The 16,793-nt window shown below is 52.1% G+C and overlaps 2 protein-coding genes across 2 annotated transcripts in view; one reads left to right on the forward strand and one right to left on the reverse strand.

Moving 5' to 3' along the window:
• Window positions 1-16,793, reverse strand: part of TGFB1 (transforming growth factor beta 1) — a 391,513-nt gene that overhangs the window by 355,663 nt on the left and 19,057 nt on the right. The gene's annotated exons all lie outside the window — the stretch shown is intronic.
• Window positions 1,400-13,454, forward strand: CCDC97 (coiled-coil domain containing 97). The gene is given in 6 exon segments (XM_066242866.1): window positions 1,400-1,517; window positions 7,015-7,318; window positions 7,320-7,459; window positions 9,347-9,604; window positions 10,087-10,216; window positions 11,870-13,454. Coding segments are annotated over 5 exon segments (909 nt in total). The 5' UTR covers window positions 1,400-1,517; window positions 7,015-7,058; the 3' UTR covers window positions 11,991-13,454.

Here is a 16,793-nt window from a genome sequence, read left to right on the forward strand (position 1 = left end):
GTAATACATCGTAAGTGCAATCCCCACCTATCCTGTGGCAAAAATCCTGGGAATGCAAACTGCTTCTGGACAGGATTGGATTACTGCACCAGCCTCCTCACGAATCTCCCTTACCTCCAGTGCTTTACCCTGATACCTTCTTCGCCTTCCCCACAGAATATAAAGGAACTCAAGCTACTTAATATGTATTATGAGGCCCCATGCCTGGCCCCTATGACCTCACTGGCTTCATTTTTATTGCTTCCCCTTTGAACTTCTGATTTGTGGTTTGTTCTTGGGGAGTCACAATTCCCTTGAAGAATCTATAAATGCCGTGAACCAAATCCACATATTTGTGGAATTTTGCATAAAGATTTGTGAGGTTCTAAACCCTCTGCAGCCCAATCAAGGCCTTCAAGCTAGAATTCTTTCTATTCCTGGGCCATACTAAAGACTTTGCAAGAACCGTAACTATCCATGTGTGTCCTCCCCTCTGGGTCTTCACCTCTCCCATCCCCTGCCTGAGACTCTTCCCTATCTCCTTTTCTCTTGTCCTAATTTATCTTTCAGGTCTTATCTTGGGCATCCTTCCTCCCAAAAGAAACCTTCCCTGGCCTGCCAGATTGCAATGGCATCTTGCTTAGCCCCCTTAGTCCGTCAGAGCCCTGGTCACTCAGGGTGGTTACTGGTGATGTGTGTCTACTTGTGGTAACACCTAAGTACGTACCTAAAGCAAATCAGTTTTCTAAGGCCACAGTTTCTCCTTCCACATCTGCAGATGGTCCTGGTCCTCATCACCCATTTCATAGTAGCCAAGGACTGGGTGTGATGACTGAGCAAGTGAACTTGTGAAGAAGTAAGTGATAGACTGGAGTCTAAACTAGAGCACAGCCTGACCAGTAGTATCACAGTGGACTGAACACTAGCCTGGACGCTCTTGGCCCCAGTTTGAGAGCACTTTATCTTCAAAATGATGCCAAGGTTGCTGGCTTGAACCCCCAGGTCAAGGCGTGTAAGAGAAGCAATCAATAAACAAGTAAAATGAAGCAACGAGTTGATGCTTCTCGTCTCTCCTGCCCCCCTCTAAAAATAAATTAATAAATTAGAACACAAATACTGTGAGTCCCTGAATTGTTTCTCATTCAACCAACCGTCCATCCCAAAATTACGCATGCCGTTCTCTGTACTCAGCTGTGAACAGGTAAGCAATGGTTCATCTCCCTCATATTCCATAGCGGTTCAGGTTGGGGATGGAGGAGACAGAACAGAAGGGCTTCTCTGACCCTGGCACCCATTTTTATTCCTGACTGCGGGGTCCGAGACCAGAGGGCACGCATGTGCACGGAAGTCCGCCTTTGGCCCGGAACTTTGATTCTGGATCTAGCAAAGCATCGGGTCCTACGTCGTGTGCTCAGCCGGAAGTGGCCGTTTAGGGTGTGGATCCGAGTTTAGCGTGTGGAACCTACAGCGGTGGTTAATAAGCGTAAAAAATCAGAATGGATACCGGGTCGCGGCAGCGACAAGGGAACCCCGTGAAGGTGAGGTCCAGGAGACGTGGAGGCGGCAGGAGGGTAGGGCTGCGGTGTCTTTGGGAAATGATTCCAGAGCACCGAGGACTCTATAGGGGGACACCTGCTCTCGGCCTCACCTGTCCCTTCACCACTTTGGTCAGGGTTACAGGCTGACCTCCTTCACCCTTAGCCCCTTCCCGGAAATTACTCTCTTCCATGGTACAGACTAGCCTTTTCCATGTCCCAGACTAATTCCTTTAAATTTAAAGCCCAATTCCTTACCGGGCTAATTCTCAGGTCAACGTAAACCTCTTCCTGCCCGGGGCTTACTCTACCATTGCCTCAGCCAACCCTGCTTCTCCAGTTACCTCCTTCATTTTGCAACTGACCCTTTCTCCAAACTAACCTCCCTCCTGCCCCATGCGAACTCTACTTACCCCAAACTAACGACTTTCTCCATTTCATTCCAATTCCTCTTCTCCCAAAGTTCACAGTCCCATCTGTCACCTCGGGGTCCTTAATGCATTTTGTGCTCCACCCATCTCTCTCCTCTCCTTTGCATGTGTAATCTCTCTCCTGATGCGTTCCCACGAATGTCTCATATACTTTTGTTTTTCCCGTCTTAAAATTCCATCCCGCTGCTTCAGAGTAATCCCATACATATCTGGTGAGGTGTGTGGTTGGGAGGCTGAAACATCACTGGCTAAGAATTGGTAATTTTTGAAGCTGGATGATGGGGACATGGGGGTTGTACTCTCTAGTTTTGTGCGTGTTTGAAATATTCCATAATAGAAATAAATCTTCTACAAAAATCTATCCCTTGATCCCATGCTGCTTTCCAGAAACCCTTTATCTTATCCAGAGTCATCCATACTTCTTTCCATTTCTTCACCTCCCACCCACTGCAATCTGACTTTTACCTTTTAGAAACTGCTTTGGTTAGGGTCCCCAGTAACCTCCCTGTGTCACCCCATTCAGTTTTTTCCTATTTAGACCACATGGAGAATTCAATGCTGTTGACCCCTCATCCTTCTTTAAAGTTTCCCTTTGTTTCTCTGATGTCCCTTTTTCTGATTTCCCTCCTATCTCTGAAGCTCAGTCTCTATTCCTTCCCTGTGGCTACTGTAGCAAATTACCACAAATTGAGTGGCTTAAAGCAACTGAAATTTATTTTTTCACAGTTCTGGAGACCAGGAGTCTGAAACCAGCATTACTGGGCAAGACTGTGGAGGGCACTTCCAAAGTCTCTAGGGAAGAACCCATTCCTTGTCTCTTCCACCTTCTGGCAGCTCCTGACATTCCGTGGATTGTGGCGACATCACTCTAATCTCTCCTACCATCTGTCTTCACATTGCCATCTCCTCTTTTTTTTTTTTTTTAATATTTTATTTTTATTGATTTTTTAGAGAGAGAGGAGTGAGAGAGATAGAGAGAGAGAGAAGGGGGAGGAGCAGGAAGCATCAACTCCCATATGTGCCTTGACCAGGCAAGCCCAGGGTTTCGAACCGGCGACCTCAGTGTTCCAGGTCAACGCTTTATCCACTGCGCCACCACAGGTCAGGCTCCTCTTCTTTTTTTTTTTTTTTTTTACGATTTTATTTATTCATTTTAGAGAAGAGAGAGAGAAGGGGTAGAAGAGCTAGAAGCATCAACTCCCATATGTGCCTTGACCAGACAAGCCCAGGATTTCGAACCTGCAACCTCAGCATTCCAGGTTGATGCTTTATTCACTGCGCCACCACAGGTCAGGCACCATCTCCTTGTGTGTCAAACCTTGAGCTCTCTCTTACAAGACAGTTGTAATGGCACTTAGGGCCACCTAGATTGTGCAGGATAATCTCCCTATCTTCAGATGCTTAATTTAATCACTTCTGCAGACCCTTTTGTTGTTTTTGTTGTTGTTGACTATATAAGGTAACATTCACAGGTTCCAAGAACTAAGATAGTGGTTCTCAAACTTTTTAAAGTCGGGGCACATTTAAAATCCTACAAATAATTGTAGGTGCACTATATATACAAATTTCTGAGAAATATGTTATAATAATTAAGTCAAATATTAAAGAAAAAAATATAAAGTCCAAGCGTGCTTTTATGGTAATTAAACGAAATAAATACAACAAAATTAAATTTATTCTGACATTAAAAAACATTTTTATACTATATTTTTTGAGTTATACTTTTTAGAATTCATAAAAAAGAGGAGTTAAAAAATTAAAAAAAAAAAAAACCGAGCCTGACCTGTGGTGGCGCAGTGGATAAAGCGTCGGCCTGGAATGCTGAGGTCGCCGGTTCAAAACCCTGGGCTTGCCTGGTCAAGGCACATATGGGAGTTGATGCTTCCTGCTCCTCCCCCTGTTCTCTATCTCTCCCTCTCTCTCTCTCCCCTTTCTCTCTAATAAAAATGAATAAAAAAAAAAAAATCTAAAAAAGTAAATAAGTAAAAAAAAAAAAAAAATCGACAAAAAAGTTATCTTTTTATATATATAGATACATTCTTAGTAAGATTTAGTAAATTTGGCAGGTCCCTGGCGCGAATGTGTTAAGTTCTTTCATTCTTGTGTTTATGAGAAACATGAGCCTGATGTGTCCTAGCGATTTCTTCAATGTTTGGGCATATATTTGAAAGGCAAACTCTCATTTACTCATCAATACATTGAAGAATTCCTCTCTTTTTACTCTTGTGTTGTGTGCAGAAAACCCTCACCATACATATCATCTTAACTTTACACCAAACAAAGGACAGAAGAAACTTGCCTCTAGTCTTTCTGGGGAATATGGAGGTAGTGTAAACAATCCAGCACCACAGCTTAACAGCCTTTTGCAACCTAATCAGGCAAGTGAGGTGGGTGGTTGGGCAGACTTTCAGCTTCCCTACACCTCTGTCCCCCAAAATCTAAACTCCAAAGACCCTGTTGATTTTTTGGTCCCCAACAGGCACATATTTCTCTGGAATACCCTAGGGTGCACCTGGAAATCTAGGGCACACCAGTGCACACTTTGAGAACCACTGCACTAAGACATGGCTAAATTTTTTTTTTTTAATTTTTTTGTATTTTTCTGAAGCTGGAAACAGGGATAGACAGTCAGACAGACTCCCGCATGCGCCCGACTGGGATCCACCCGGCACGCCCACCAGGGGGCGATGCTCTGCCCATTCCAGGTGTCTCTCTGTCGCGACCAGAGCCACTCCAGCGCCTGGGGCAGAGGCCAAGGAGCCATCCCCAGCGCCCAGGCCATCTTTGCTCCAATGGAGCCTCACTGCGGAAGGGGAAGAGAGAGACAGAGAGGAAGGAGAGGGGGAGGGGTGGAGAAGCAGATGGGCGCTTCTCCTGTGTGCCCCGGCCGGGAATCGAACCCAGGACCTCTGCACACCAGGCCGATGCTCTACCACTGAACCAACCGGCCAGGGCCGACCATGGCTAAATTTGAGGAACCACTTTTTAGCCTTTTTAGCCTCTCACAAACATGTTTTCTCCCCATCCAGTCGGGGCTCTTTCCTAGCCACTGTTTTCTCATCCCTCACACACACCTTCCCCTACATGCTTCCCCCATGACCTCTCATTTCCTACAGCCTTAGTTGTCTTGGCTCTATAACCCGTACAACTCTGTCCCCAGTCCAACACTTCTTTCCTGAGACATCTCTAGTCCCATAAACCAATCATCTCTTACATGGCTCCCTTTGGGTGTCCCTTGGTCCAGTCATATCTTCCATGTCCCAAAGTGACCTCAGCATCTTCCCTCAAACCTGTTCCTCCTCCATGCCTCTGTCTCAGGCACAGTTTGACTAGTCCAGGGGCCAGAGCCCTGAATCTTAACTGGGTGTCCTTCATCTTCTAGCCCTTCAGCTCCATGGCTTGTCTACTTGGCCTCCCAGGCATCTTTCCAACCACCACCCCTCCTATCCCTTCCTTCACAGCCCCTGCTGTGGTCCAGCTCAGCCTTCTCTTGCCAGTGCTTAAAACCCTCCCTGAAACCCATGCACCTGAAAACGTCACCGCTTTGCTCTTCCCCATCCCAGCCAAGCTGCCTGAAGGAGTTGTCTGTACTTCGTCTTCAGTTAGCTCCTGCCTGCTGCAGCCGAGCTCCAGTTCCCACCACTTTCAAGAAGCAGCTCTCATTAAGGTTTGCCGAGCTCTCAGCTTTCCTCTTTCCAGTGCCTGTACTGTCTTTGATCTTGCTGATTTCCCTAATCAACTGGGTGTTTCCTAAGGGAAGGAGCTGGATTGGATTCCTCCTGTGACTCCTCAGCGTTACCCAGCTCAGGGTCTTGACTCGATTTTGAGTTGCTAAAGAGTGGATGGATGAATTGTCAGTGAGTAGAAAATAAATGAAAGAGTAAACAAGTTAGTGGATATATTAAATTTTGTGAACAAATGAAATGGAAAAGAGCCTGACTAGGCAGTGGTGCAGTGGATAGAGCGTAGGACTGGGACGCAGAGGACCCAGGTTCGAAACCCCGAGGTCACCAGCTTGAGCATGGGTTCATCTGGTTTGAGCAAAGCTCACCAGCTTGAGCCCAAGGTCACTGGCTTGAGCAAGGAGTTACTCAGTCTGCTGTAGCCCCACGGTCAAGGCACATATGAGAAAGCAATCAATGAACAACTAAAAGTGCTGCAACGAAGGATTGATGCTTCTTATCTCTCTCCCTTCCTGTCTGTCTGTTCCTGTCTGTTCCTCTCTCTGACTCTCTCTGTCTGTCAAAAAAAAAAAAAAGAAAGAAAAAGAAATGGAAAAGAATTGAGTGAATCAATGAATGAGGTGGTAAAGGACCAAGCAAGCAAGCACACCAAACATACTCCTGCCTCAGGGCCTTTGCACTGGCTGTTCCCACTGCCTGGAACTCTTCTCCCTCAGAAATCTCATGGGTCAGTCCCTCACCACCTCAGGTCTCTACTGAAATGTTACATTTTTGGTGAGCTTTCTCTAACTGTCTTAAAATTGCAACCTCTCACCACATTGGCCCAGCATGTGGAAGTCCCAGGTTCAATTCCCAGTGAGGGCACACAAGAGAAGCAACTGTTTGCTTCTCTACCTTTTCCCCCTCTTCTCTCTTTCTCTCTCTCCCCCTCTCCTTGCTCCCCCTTGGTTGCCAAGCAATGGAGCAGCGGCCCCAGTTGTTGGGTAGATCCCAGTCAGGATGCATGCGGGACTCTGTCTTTCTGCCTCCCTGCCTCTCACTTTAAAATAATAAAAATAAAAAATATTGCAACCTCTCCCTCCATTCCTTCCTTCTTTCTTATTATTTTTTCTGCATAGCTCTTAGAACCAAACACATTGTGTGTTTTCTAACACACTATATGTTTTTAGTAGTTATGTTTTTAATTACCTGTTTGTGACTGTGTCCCCCACTAAATGTCAACTTCCTGTTTACTGTGATATTTCTAGAGTCTAACACAGTACCCAGATTATAATAGGTGCTCAATAAATGTGAAATGAGTGAAGGACTGAGCACCCAGTCCCTTCTACCCCTTCCCACTTGCCCCACTCCCATCTCTGGATTCAGAGGGCTCCTCTCTCCCCACAGGCTGCACGGAGCCCAGTCCTGGGCACTGGGGGGAGCTGAGCTGGATGCCGGTCCCATCCAGACCCCTGGACGAGGTGGAAGCAGTGGAGGGAGTGCCAAGAGTCCCGGACGATGACCCCCCTGGGGCCGAGAACACAGCAGTGAGCGCTATGCTGCATGCCGTGGCTGCCAGCCGCCTGCCTGTCTGCAGTCAGCAGCAGGGAGAGCCTGACCTGACCGAGCAGGAGAAGGTGGCCATCCTGGGCCAGCTCTACCACGAGAAGCCGCTGGTGTTCCTGGAGCGTTTCCGCACCAGCCTTCGTGAGTGGCTTTGGCCACTTGCATGGTGACCACCGTGCTGACTTTTATTGTGCCGAGGTGGCCCGGCAAGGCACCGCCCGCCCCCGTACCCTGCACACTCGCCTGCGTAACCGGCGCTATGCTGCCCTGCGTGAGCTCATCCAAGGTGTGGGGCAGATGGGCTGGGTGGGAGGGATGAAAATTAGATCCCTCCCTCAAACCAGACACCAAAGCATTGCTGGAAACCAAGGGGAGTGTATTTATGGCCTTTGGGACACAAAGCCCTCTTGAGCAAGACACATGTGGAAAGCATGAAGGAAAACATCAATACCTGTTTGTGACAGGACTAGTGTTTTTGTGACCAAAGACACCAGAACTAAAAGTAAAAGCTGAGAGACCTGACCTGTGGTGGTGCAGTGGATAAATCATCCACCTGGAAGGCTGAGGTCTGTTTGAAACCCTAGGCTTGCCTGGTCAAGGCACATATGGGAATTGGTGCTTCCTGCCCCACCCCCATCTCTCTCTCTCTCTCTCTCTCTCTCTCTCTCTCTCTCTAAAATGAATAAATAAAATCTAAAGGAAAGTAAAAATAAAAGAATAAAGGTAAAAGCTGAGAGTAAATGAAGCAGAGAGTGAGCGAAGTCTCTGGTTAGGGAGAAGGCACGGGCTGAGGGAAGTGGAGAAAGTGCACGGCGACCAGTGAGCAAAGTGGAGATGGGGGCGGGGGTGAATGAGGTGGTTGGGTGACAGAAGCAGGTCAGAGAAGGCGAGGGAGAAACTGAGACCAGAAAGGGGGTGACAGAGCCAGGGAAAAGGGGAGAGAAACACTGGTGGGAAACCCCAGAGCTGGGGTGAGAGAGAGGACTGGATGGAAGGCAGACAGGGATGTCACACCCTGGTGCTCCAGAGGCCAGGACTTGAGGCAGATTCCCACCCTGCGCTCTGAAGGTCGGGCTGGGACCAGCGGATGTGAGGAACCAGGGTCAGTTTAACTGTTATCTGAGGGACAGAGCTGTCCCTGCAAGATGAGGCGGCCAGGAGAGATGCAAAGGCCCTGGGTTTGGGGTGGTGGGGATGCCAGGCCTCCCTGGGAGGTGGCTGCAGAGAGAAGCACTAGAGAGGTAGGATCCCGGGTCTGGAACACTGCTGGGAACAGCACACCTGGGCAGAGGCCCTGCCATACCTGATCCTGTGCGCACCCGTGCTGCTCCACGCGTACGTATATAAATACTTATGTGCCCAGCAGCACAGGGTCTCCAGGTCCACAGCCAAAACGGGGCTCAACAGGTCAACCCTCAGCCCGTAGACTGTGCCGGCGTGTGACACACATGGGAGGAGACACATGGGCAGGAGCTTGTGATCCTCCCCTGGCGCAGTGTCCACGGGCCCCAGGCCACCAGTGCCCCAGGGGCCAGGAGGTACATGGGCCTGACTGCACATACGTGCTTGGACACCCGTGTAGGTACAGGCCTGGTCATGCAAACATGCCCAGACACATGCATGAGTACTGGTGGCCACACGACCTTGGGCATCTGCATTTTTTCCTACATATTTTATTTCTTTAATTTATTGATTTGAGGGGGGAGAAGGGAAAGAAAAAAAAACATTGATTTGTTGTTCCACTTTTTTTTGTTGTTTTTTTAGAGAAGCATTCATGTGTTGTTCCACTTGGGTGTGCATTCATCAGTCACTTCCTGTACGTGCCCTGACCAGGAATCAAACCCACAACCTTGGTGTTTCAGGATGATGCTCTAACCGACTGAACTAACTGGCCAGGGCTTATTCCACTTACTTATGCATTCATTGGTTGATTCTTGTATGTGTCCTGACTGGGGATGAAACCTGCAACCCTGGTTATCGAAACGATGTTCTAATGACCAAGCTACCCAGTAGGTCCTGTTACATGTTTGAATGTGTGCACAGTCGCACTTATTTGTTCTTGTCCTCCTACTAGCATGATCACACACGTGCCTGGACACACAACTGCTCAGGCACCCTCACCCCACACACAGCCCCTGGCCTTGCACACAGGACCACTCTGTCTTCTGTGCAGGAGGCGAGTACTTCAGCGACGAGCAGATGCGGTTCCGGGCCCCGCTGCTGTATGAGCAGTACATCGGGCAGTACCTAAGCCAGGAGGAGCTGAGTGCTCGCATTCCAGCCCACAAGCCACCCACGCCTGGCTCCCCCAGCACGCCCACTTGCCCGCTTTCCGACCTGCTGCTTCAGTCCTACCAGGAACGGGAGCTGCAGCAATGGCTGCTTCAGCAGCAGGAAGAGGAGGAGGAAGAGGAGGATAGTGACAAGGAAGGTGAGGGCCAACAGCAGAGAGGCTTCAGTATCCAGACTCCATAGTCCTAGGCCTGACTGTCTCCCCATTCCATGACACCAGGCTGGGCCCACCGGCAAGAGCAGACATCGAGCCCCTCCCCTGCCTGCCCTGAATGCCCAGTGTGCCCTGGCCCTTCCTAGCTCCTCCCGCATCTCTGCCCCCACTCCTCAAAAGCACCAAGCGATCCCTTACCTCTAGGCCTTTGCTCGTGTTGGTCGCTCTGCCAGGAATGCCTTCCCTTTACCACCCTTTAATCCAGTCCTGACCTTGCTCTGCAGCCCCAGAGCACTGGATTCTCATGTGTTTGGTGTGTGCTTTGGGAGGGCAGGGGTTGGAGCCTTTGTGGTCACGGCTGTGGTCCAGTGCCACCCAGCACAAAGGAAGCAGCTCTCTCTGGACTGTCTTCAGCGCCTACTTGAGTGTGTCCTCACACATCCCCATGTGGGGGTCTCCCCCTACAGTCCAGAGTCCCGGCAAAGACTCGGAGGCCTGGGTTCCCGACTCAGAAGAGAGGCTGATCCTGCGGGAAGAGTTCACCAGCCGGATGCACCAGCGCTTCCTGGACGGCAAGGATGGGGACTTTGACTACAGGTGCTCTCGTGACCCTATCTCCCCTTCCCCCAACCCAGAGCCCTACCAGCCTTGTCCACAGGCCAGATCCCAGGCACCTTCATGGAGGGCCTCCTTTCATCGTGCTAGACGGCCCAGAACAGATCCAGGTTATGGGCCCTGGGGTCAGACAGCCTCAGAGTTTCAGATCAACTAAAGATCAGTTGGTGACCTTGGACTAGCTTTGTCCATCTGAGCCTCAGTCCTCTCCGCAAATGTAGGGAGGCAATCAGCAGCACTGACATTGAGCTCTGTGCTGATGAAACATTGAAGCATTTCCCCTCTGGCAAGTGGGGTGGCCTGGCAGGATGCCGGTACCCCCAGGCCTCCCAAGTGTCCCCAGGACCCCAAGCCTCCTCATAATACAGGAAGTAACCCCTAGCCGAGCTGATGTATGGCAGGGAGTGCCTGAGGTGGGTGACCCCACAGTGCTGGCAGGTAATTTCTCCATTATAATCCCAGGGGTGAGACACATGGGCCACCTGCTTTGAGAAGGATTTTTGCCATCAGAGAGAAGGACACAGGAGAGTAAAGTATCAAAATCAAATATAAGCAATTTTGTCAGCTGAGCAGGTCTTGCCTTGTGGTCCTGAACACCAGTGTGGCAGCACAGGGCCTCAGTGAGGGCACCACTGCCATCATAATACCCACGAGGATCCCAGGCCTGGCATGAGGAATGGGGAATGGTGGGACTGACGCCTGTCCCATCTCCAGTGGGCACTGCTACCCAGCAATGCCCAACAGTCCCTCATTGGCCTTCAGCTACCTCGTTCTGAGTGCCTGCTGTGTCCAGACCCGGGGGTAAGGCAGGGAACAAAACCAGTAAGAGGATTCCCTGCCCTGAAGAGGGTCCCGCTGCAGTGAGAAAGCAAGCGTTTAGTGGTGATGGGCCAGGAAGAAAATGAAGGGGGCTGAGGAGGTGGGGGGGACGACGAGGTGGCAGGGAAGGCTCTGAGCAGCCATGCGGGAAGGGAGGGTGGACAGCGGATATCTGGGGGAGTGTTCCTGTCGGGAAACAGCAAGGCTGCGGGAATGGCAGGAGGGGCGGCTGGATCGGACAGGGTTTCCTCCATGGGAGTGAGCTTGATCGGAGCTGCAGGAGCGTTTAGAGTGGAGCCAGGCTTCTCCTCAGTTTAGGATCACTTGTCACCTTTGGGCAGCTTCTGGGCCTCAGCACTATTGATCTTCGGGCTGCATAATTCTTTAGAGGGAGTGGGGGGGCTATCCTGTGTGCCCAGGACATGGAGGAGCATCCCTGGCCTCCACCCACTAGGTGCCAGTAGCAGCCTTCCAGTTGTGACAACAAATGTCTCCATTAATCACTGAGTGTCCCCTGGGTATAGAAAGCCTTCCCGGTTGAGAACCACTGCTTTGGGAATGTGGGCCCCACTGTCGCCACATCATACTTTCTAGCTTTTCAAGAGAAACCAGAGTTTTTATATAAAACCTCTGATTTGGAAAATGTTGCCTTTTGTTTGAAGCCCTAAGGGTTAGCTGGGGCATAGAGCTGCCAGCATACGGCCTTTGACCTCAGGGAGCCCCAGCCATGTCCCCAGCTCCTCCAGAGGATGAGGAGCAGAGGTGGGGCCTGGGGCCCAGGCTGAGGCAACACCTGACGGCCTCCTCCCTCTGCAGCACCGTGGACGATAACCCCGACTTCGACAACCTGGACATTGTGGCCCAGGACGAGGAGGAGAGGTACTTCGACGAGGAGGAGCCTGAGGATGCGCCTAGCCCGGAGCTAGACGGGGACTGATGGCCCGGACCTGCCCTTTCCCCTCCCAAACAGGGCAGCTGATCGCAGGCGGCTCGGAGATTTTCTCCAGGGCCCCAGTGTAACCGCCCACATCACCGGCCTCACAGGGTCTGGTCCCGGCTCAGCCTGCCCTTCCCTGTGCCTGTGCGTCCCTACCTCTGCCCCAGCCCAGTCCTGCTTCCCTTTCTCCGTGCTGTCTCTCTGGGGTTGTCTCTGGTCTCCTTTCTCCCTCCCTTCCTTTCTCCTGTTTCTGTCTCCCTCTCTCCACCTTATTCTTCTCTCTGCCTTTTGGTTTCTCCCCCTCTGGGCCTTGGCCTCTGGTCCGCACAGGAGGTTGAATGTTTTCCCCTTGACCAAGGCCGGCAGGGCCCTTTGTAGCTAGGGCCGGCCAGGTTGACACCAGTGCCCAGTTTGGGGCCAGGCTGACCTCTGGGCCAGAGCAGCTCACTGTCTCCTCTCCTGGTCCCTGCCTCGCGTTCACCTGTCCCGTTCGTGTCCAGCTTTCCTTGCCTCTGTTATGTTTCCTTCTCTCCTTTGGCCTTGTGGGCCGGTGGTTTTTCCTGCCAGTCCATTTCCATCTCATGCCCTCTGTGCTGTCTCTGTCTCTGAGTCTTTATCTCTGGGTTTCAGTGTCATCCCCAGTCTGGCTGCTGAGTGCAGCCTCACTGTAGCAGGGGGAGACCACAGAAGTGGCCACAGCGATCACCTCTCTGTCAGGACCCAGGCCTGGGAGGGTGGGCAGGGGCAGCACTGGGTATCGGGGGCCTGCCAGCTTGGGTGTGGGGGGAGGGTTGCAGGGAAGGGGCACTTTCCCCTTCCAGCCCACAGCCCCCCTCTGCTCAGCCACAATTTTCCTTTCCTCACTTCCTCCGCCTCCCTCTCCTTCTTCTGTTTATACTCCCCAAATACACACAGTCTGTTATCATGGGTCCTGAGTCATCCCACACACACAGGCTGCCCCTGGTGTCTGCCCCCAGCCAGCCACAGGACCTGCCCCACGGAGCCCCCTGCCTCCTCGGGCTAATGGGAGCCAGATGGCCGCCTGGTGACTCAGCCATGGCCTGTGGGAACCCAGGCGTCCCGCCTTCCCATGCCCCCACACCCAGCTCATGCTCCCCCAGTAGACACACATGGAAAAGGGCGTCTGCTGGAGGAGGGCACGGCCAAGGGTCAGGGAGGTGGGGCCTGGGGACATCTCAGTCCTCTGCGCAGGAGTGGTGGCATCCTTCAACAGCCAAGTCTGAAGGACCCTCCAAGCTGCCTCTTTGGGCATGTGGTCCAGAGTGAGCGGAGACCGCAAGGCCTCCCAGGGCCACGGCTCTTGACCCCTAGGCCTCAGCTCTGCCCTCCGGGTCATCCAGAATTAGAGCCAGACACAGAAAGTGAGAGCTGGATGGGGGCCAAGGGACACTCAGGCTGTTCAGTGAGATTTATAACAATAAAAGGAAAGTTCTGGCTTCTGAACAGTTCTGTTCTGTGCCAGGCCCAAGTGAGGTGCCTGACAACTGCATGGAACCCTCCAGACGTCCCTGTGGACTAGGGACTCAGCTCGTAGGTCCAGGGAGCCCAGGGAGGAGAGTGGCAATCAGAGATGGAAATGCAAGTTTAGAACCAGAAGTCCTCGAGAGCTCCCTGCTAGCCTGCCTGCCAGCTGTCGGGCCACTCAGAGTGGACAGGTGCACAAAGTCCTCAACTGGGATTGGAGAGTGGTTGATAACAGCAGCTGACGCTTTAGGGGCCCTCCTCCAGCACCAGGCGCCGTCTTCCACGCAGACATGACTGAATCATCTTGGAGACTTCGGTACGAGTCAACCATTACAGGTTCCTGTGCGCCCTGTGCTATCAGCATTGATAATCCACCTCCCAGAGGAGGCCCAAAATAATCCAGCCAGGTGGGCTCAGAGGAGAGATGTTTGTCTCTGGTACTTGCGCTTATTCCGTCAGGTGAGTGCGTTCATATTACAGGCATCGACCCCTGGTGCTCATTTTTCACCACTCATCATTCGGTCATTAAATTTCTGATAGATCCTGGCCTGATAATGCGGTTGGTTAGAGCATTGTTCCAATATGCCAAGGTTGCAGGTTCAATCCCAGTCAGTGCACATACAAGAAGCAACCAATGAATGCATAAATACACGGAACAAACCCGTGTTTCTCCTTTTCTCTCTAAAACTCAATTTAAAAAAGTTAAATTTGTGATATACTTTGCCATACATAAATTTATTTTTTTTAAGTGATGAGAGACACAGCAATTGAGTAAGAATGAGGGTGAGGCAGATGGTGGAAACAGGAGCAACTGTAGCTGAGACGGAGGTGGAGCCAGAACCAGTCAAGAGGGATGGAGAGACTCATCCCCTGGGTCACGGCCTCAGAGCAGCTGAGACCTGGAGGTGGCCGAGTGGCCTGTCCCTCGCTCCCGCTCCCATGCCTGGTGTTGGGGTGGGTGGAGAGGCTGAGTCAGGGAGGGGGGAGCCCTTCCATGTGTATCCGGTCCCCACCCCTCAGTCTCCTGTCTGTCCTGGCCCCTGCTGGCTGCCACCCCCACCCTCACGTCTGACACCTCTGTGTGTCCTGCCAAAGCTGACAACCAGCTCCCTCCACCACCTGCCTGCTCTGCCCTCTGTCCTGCTTTCTCTTTCCTCCGTCTCCCGCCCTCCTCAGTCACCCTTCCTTTCTGTCTGCACCTCTCTGGTTGTCACCGTCTCCCCTCAGTCCCTTCTCTTCCTCCTTGTTCTTCCTGGGCCTCTGCCTCTCTCCCTGGTCATTCCCTGCATCTCAGGCCTGAGCTTCCGTCACTCTCATGATCCCCTCTCCCCCCTGCCCTTCTGTCAGGGCCTCCCTCTGTCACTCCTGCGCCTCTTTGCCCTCATTTTTTCCTATGCCCCTCCCTGCTGTCTCAGCCAGCCCCCCTCGCCCCATCTCAGTCTCTGTCCACCCTCCTGTGGCTGCCAAACCCTGGGAAGCCTAGAGAGGGTGTCCAGGTTAGAGGCTCACTGGTGGTCCCTGGGATCCCAGAATCAGGGGTTGCCCCCACCCAGAAACGGGACAGGAAGGGGCAGTGAGGTTGTGGCCTGTCTGGCCAGAAGGAAGTGTCTGTGCTGTGGCCTGTTCACCCCTCCCCAACTGGCCCCCAGGACTTGTCGGGCTGCCGCCGCCCCCAGGCTAGGACAGAGTAAACACTGCCACAGGCAGCCTGGGATATTTATACCAAGAGCTGGGCATGGGTCCAGTGCCCACCGCAGCCCCTGCCCTGCCCTGCTCGCCACAGCCAGCTCCGAGCCAGCGTGGCACCAGCCAGCAAGGGGACATACCGCAGATGTGGCCTCCACTCAGCACGGAGGCCACCAGGTATGCTGCCCTGGATACCAGAGGCTTCACTGAAGACGCATGATGTCCCCCTCCCCTGGAAACACCAGCACAAAGTGCTCTGAACACAAACACACACACTGCCGAGAACTTGAAATGCCCTTGAAGGCGATGCAAAATTGAAACACACAACTGTTCACTCACTGAAGCCACCAGCCCATACGTGGGGACATAATACAGATGCCACCTGCACACACACATACACACACACTGGAAGAACAACAGCTTGCGTGCTGGAAACACAGCCTGTAGACACACAAACATGTTAGAACACCAGTGGCACACACACTGGTCACAAAGTGTAACTCAGGAACAGCTCACCCACTAACTCTAAGAACTGTCACACATACACCCTGAAAAGAGCTTGTGTAAAACAAAACACAGCACTTAGAAACACATCTTTTCGCCCTGGCCGGTTGGCTCAGCGGTAGAGCGTCGGCCTAGCATGCGGAGGACCCGGGTTCGATTCCCGGCCAGGGCACACAGGAGAAGTGCCCATTTGCTTCACCCCTCCGCCGCGCTTTCCTCTCTGTCTCTCTCTTCCCCTCCCGCAGCCAAGGCTCCATTGGAGCAAAGATGGCCCGGGCGCTGGGGATGGCTCTGTGGCCGCTGCCTCAGGCGCTAGAGTGGCTCTGGTCGCAACATGGCGACGCCCTGGAGGGGCAGAGCATCGCCCCCTGGTGGGCAGAGCGTCGCCCCATGGTGGGCGTGCGGGGTGGATCCCGGTCGGGCGCATGCGGGAGTCTGTCTGACTGTCTCTCCCTGTTTCCAGCTTCAGAAAAATGAAAAAAAAAAAAACAACACATCTTTTCAGCCTCTGGCCAGTTGGCTCAAAAGTAGAGCATCGGCGTGGTGTGTGGAAGTCCTGGGTTCAATTCCCAGTCGGGGCACACAGGAGAAGTGACCATCTGCTCCACTCCTCCCCCCTCTCTCTCTTCTTCTCCTGCAGCCATGGCTCCAGTGCTTAGAGCAAGTTGGCCCCAGGCACTGAGAGCGACTCCATGACCTCACCTCAGGTGCTGAAATAGCTCTGATTGCCAAGCAACAGTGCAGAGCATCACCCTGTAGGGGGCTTGCCTGGGTGGATCCTGGTCCAGGTGCATGTGAGAGTCTGTCTCTGTCCCCTGCCTTGCCACCTCTCACTAAATTTAAAAAAATAAAAAATAGACGCATAAACATACACAGAAAACACCCACATTTCAAGTCAAACTTACACTAAGGATGCATAAATTCACACCCGAGAAGAACAGCAAAGATGTTGAAGAAAAGTTTACACACTCAAGACACACCAGGCATACCATACGACCCACTTGTACACATAGACCCTCCCAAGTCACAAGTATCAGGTCACAGAGCCCAGAGAGCACACCAACCGCACACCAGGAATGCAGCAGTCACCAACACACACTGAGACTCCCCATCAACACCCAACACAGC

Source organism: Saccopteryx bilineata, chromosome 9 (assembly GCF_036850765.1).
Source record: "Saccopteryx bilineata isolate mSacBil1 chromosome 9, mSacBil1_pri_phased_curated, whole genome shotgun sequence".
Classification (NCBI taxonomy): domain Eukaryota; kingdom Metazoa; phylum Chordata; class Mammalia; order Chiroptera; family Emballonuridae; genus Saccopteryx; species Saccopteryx bilineata.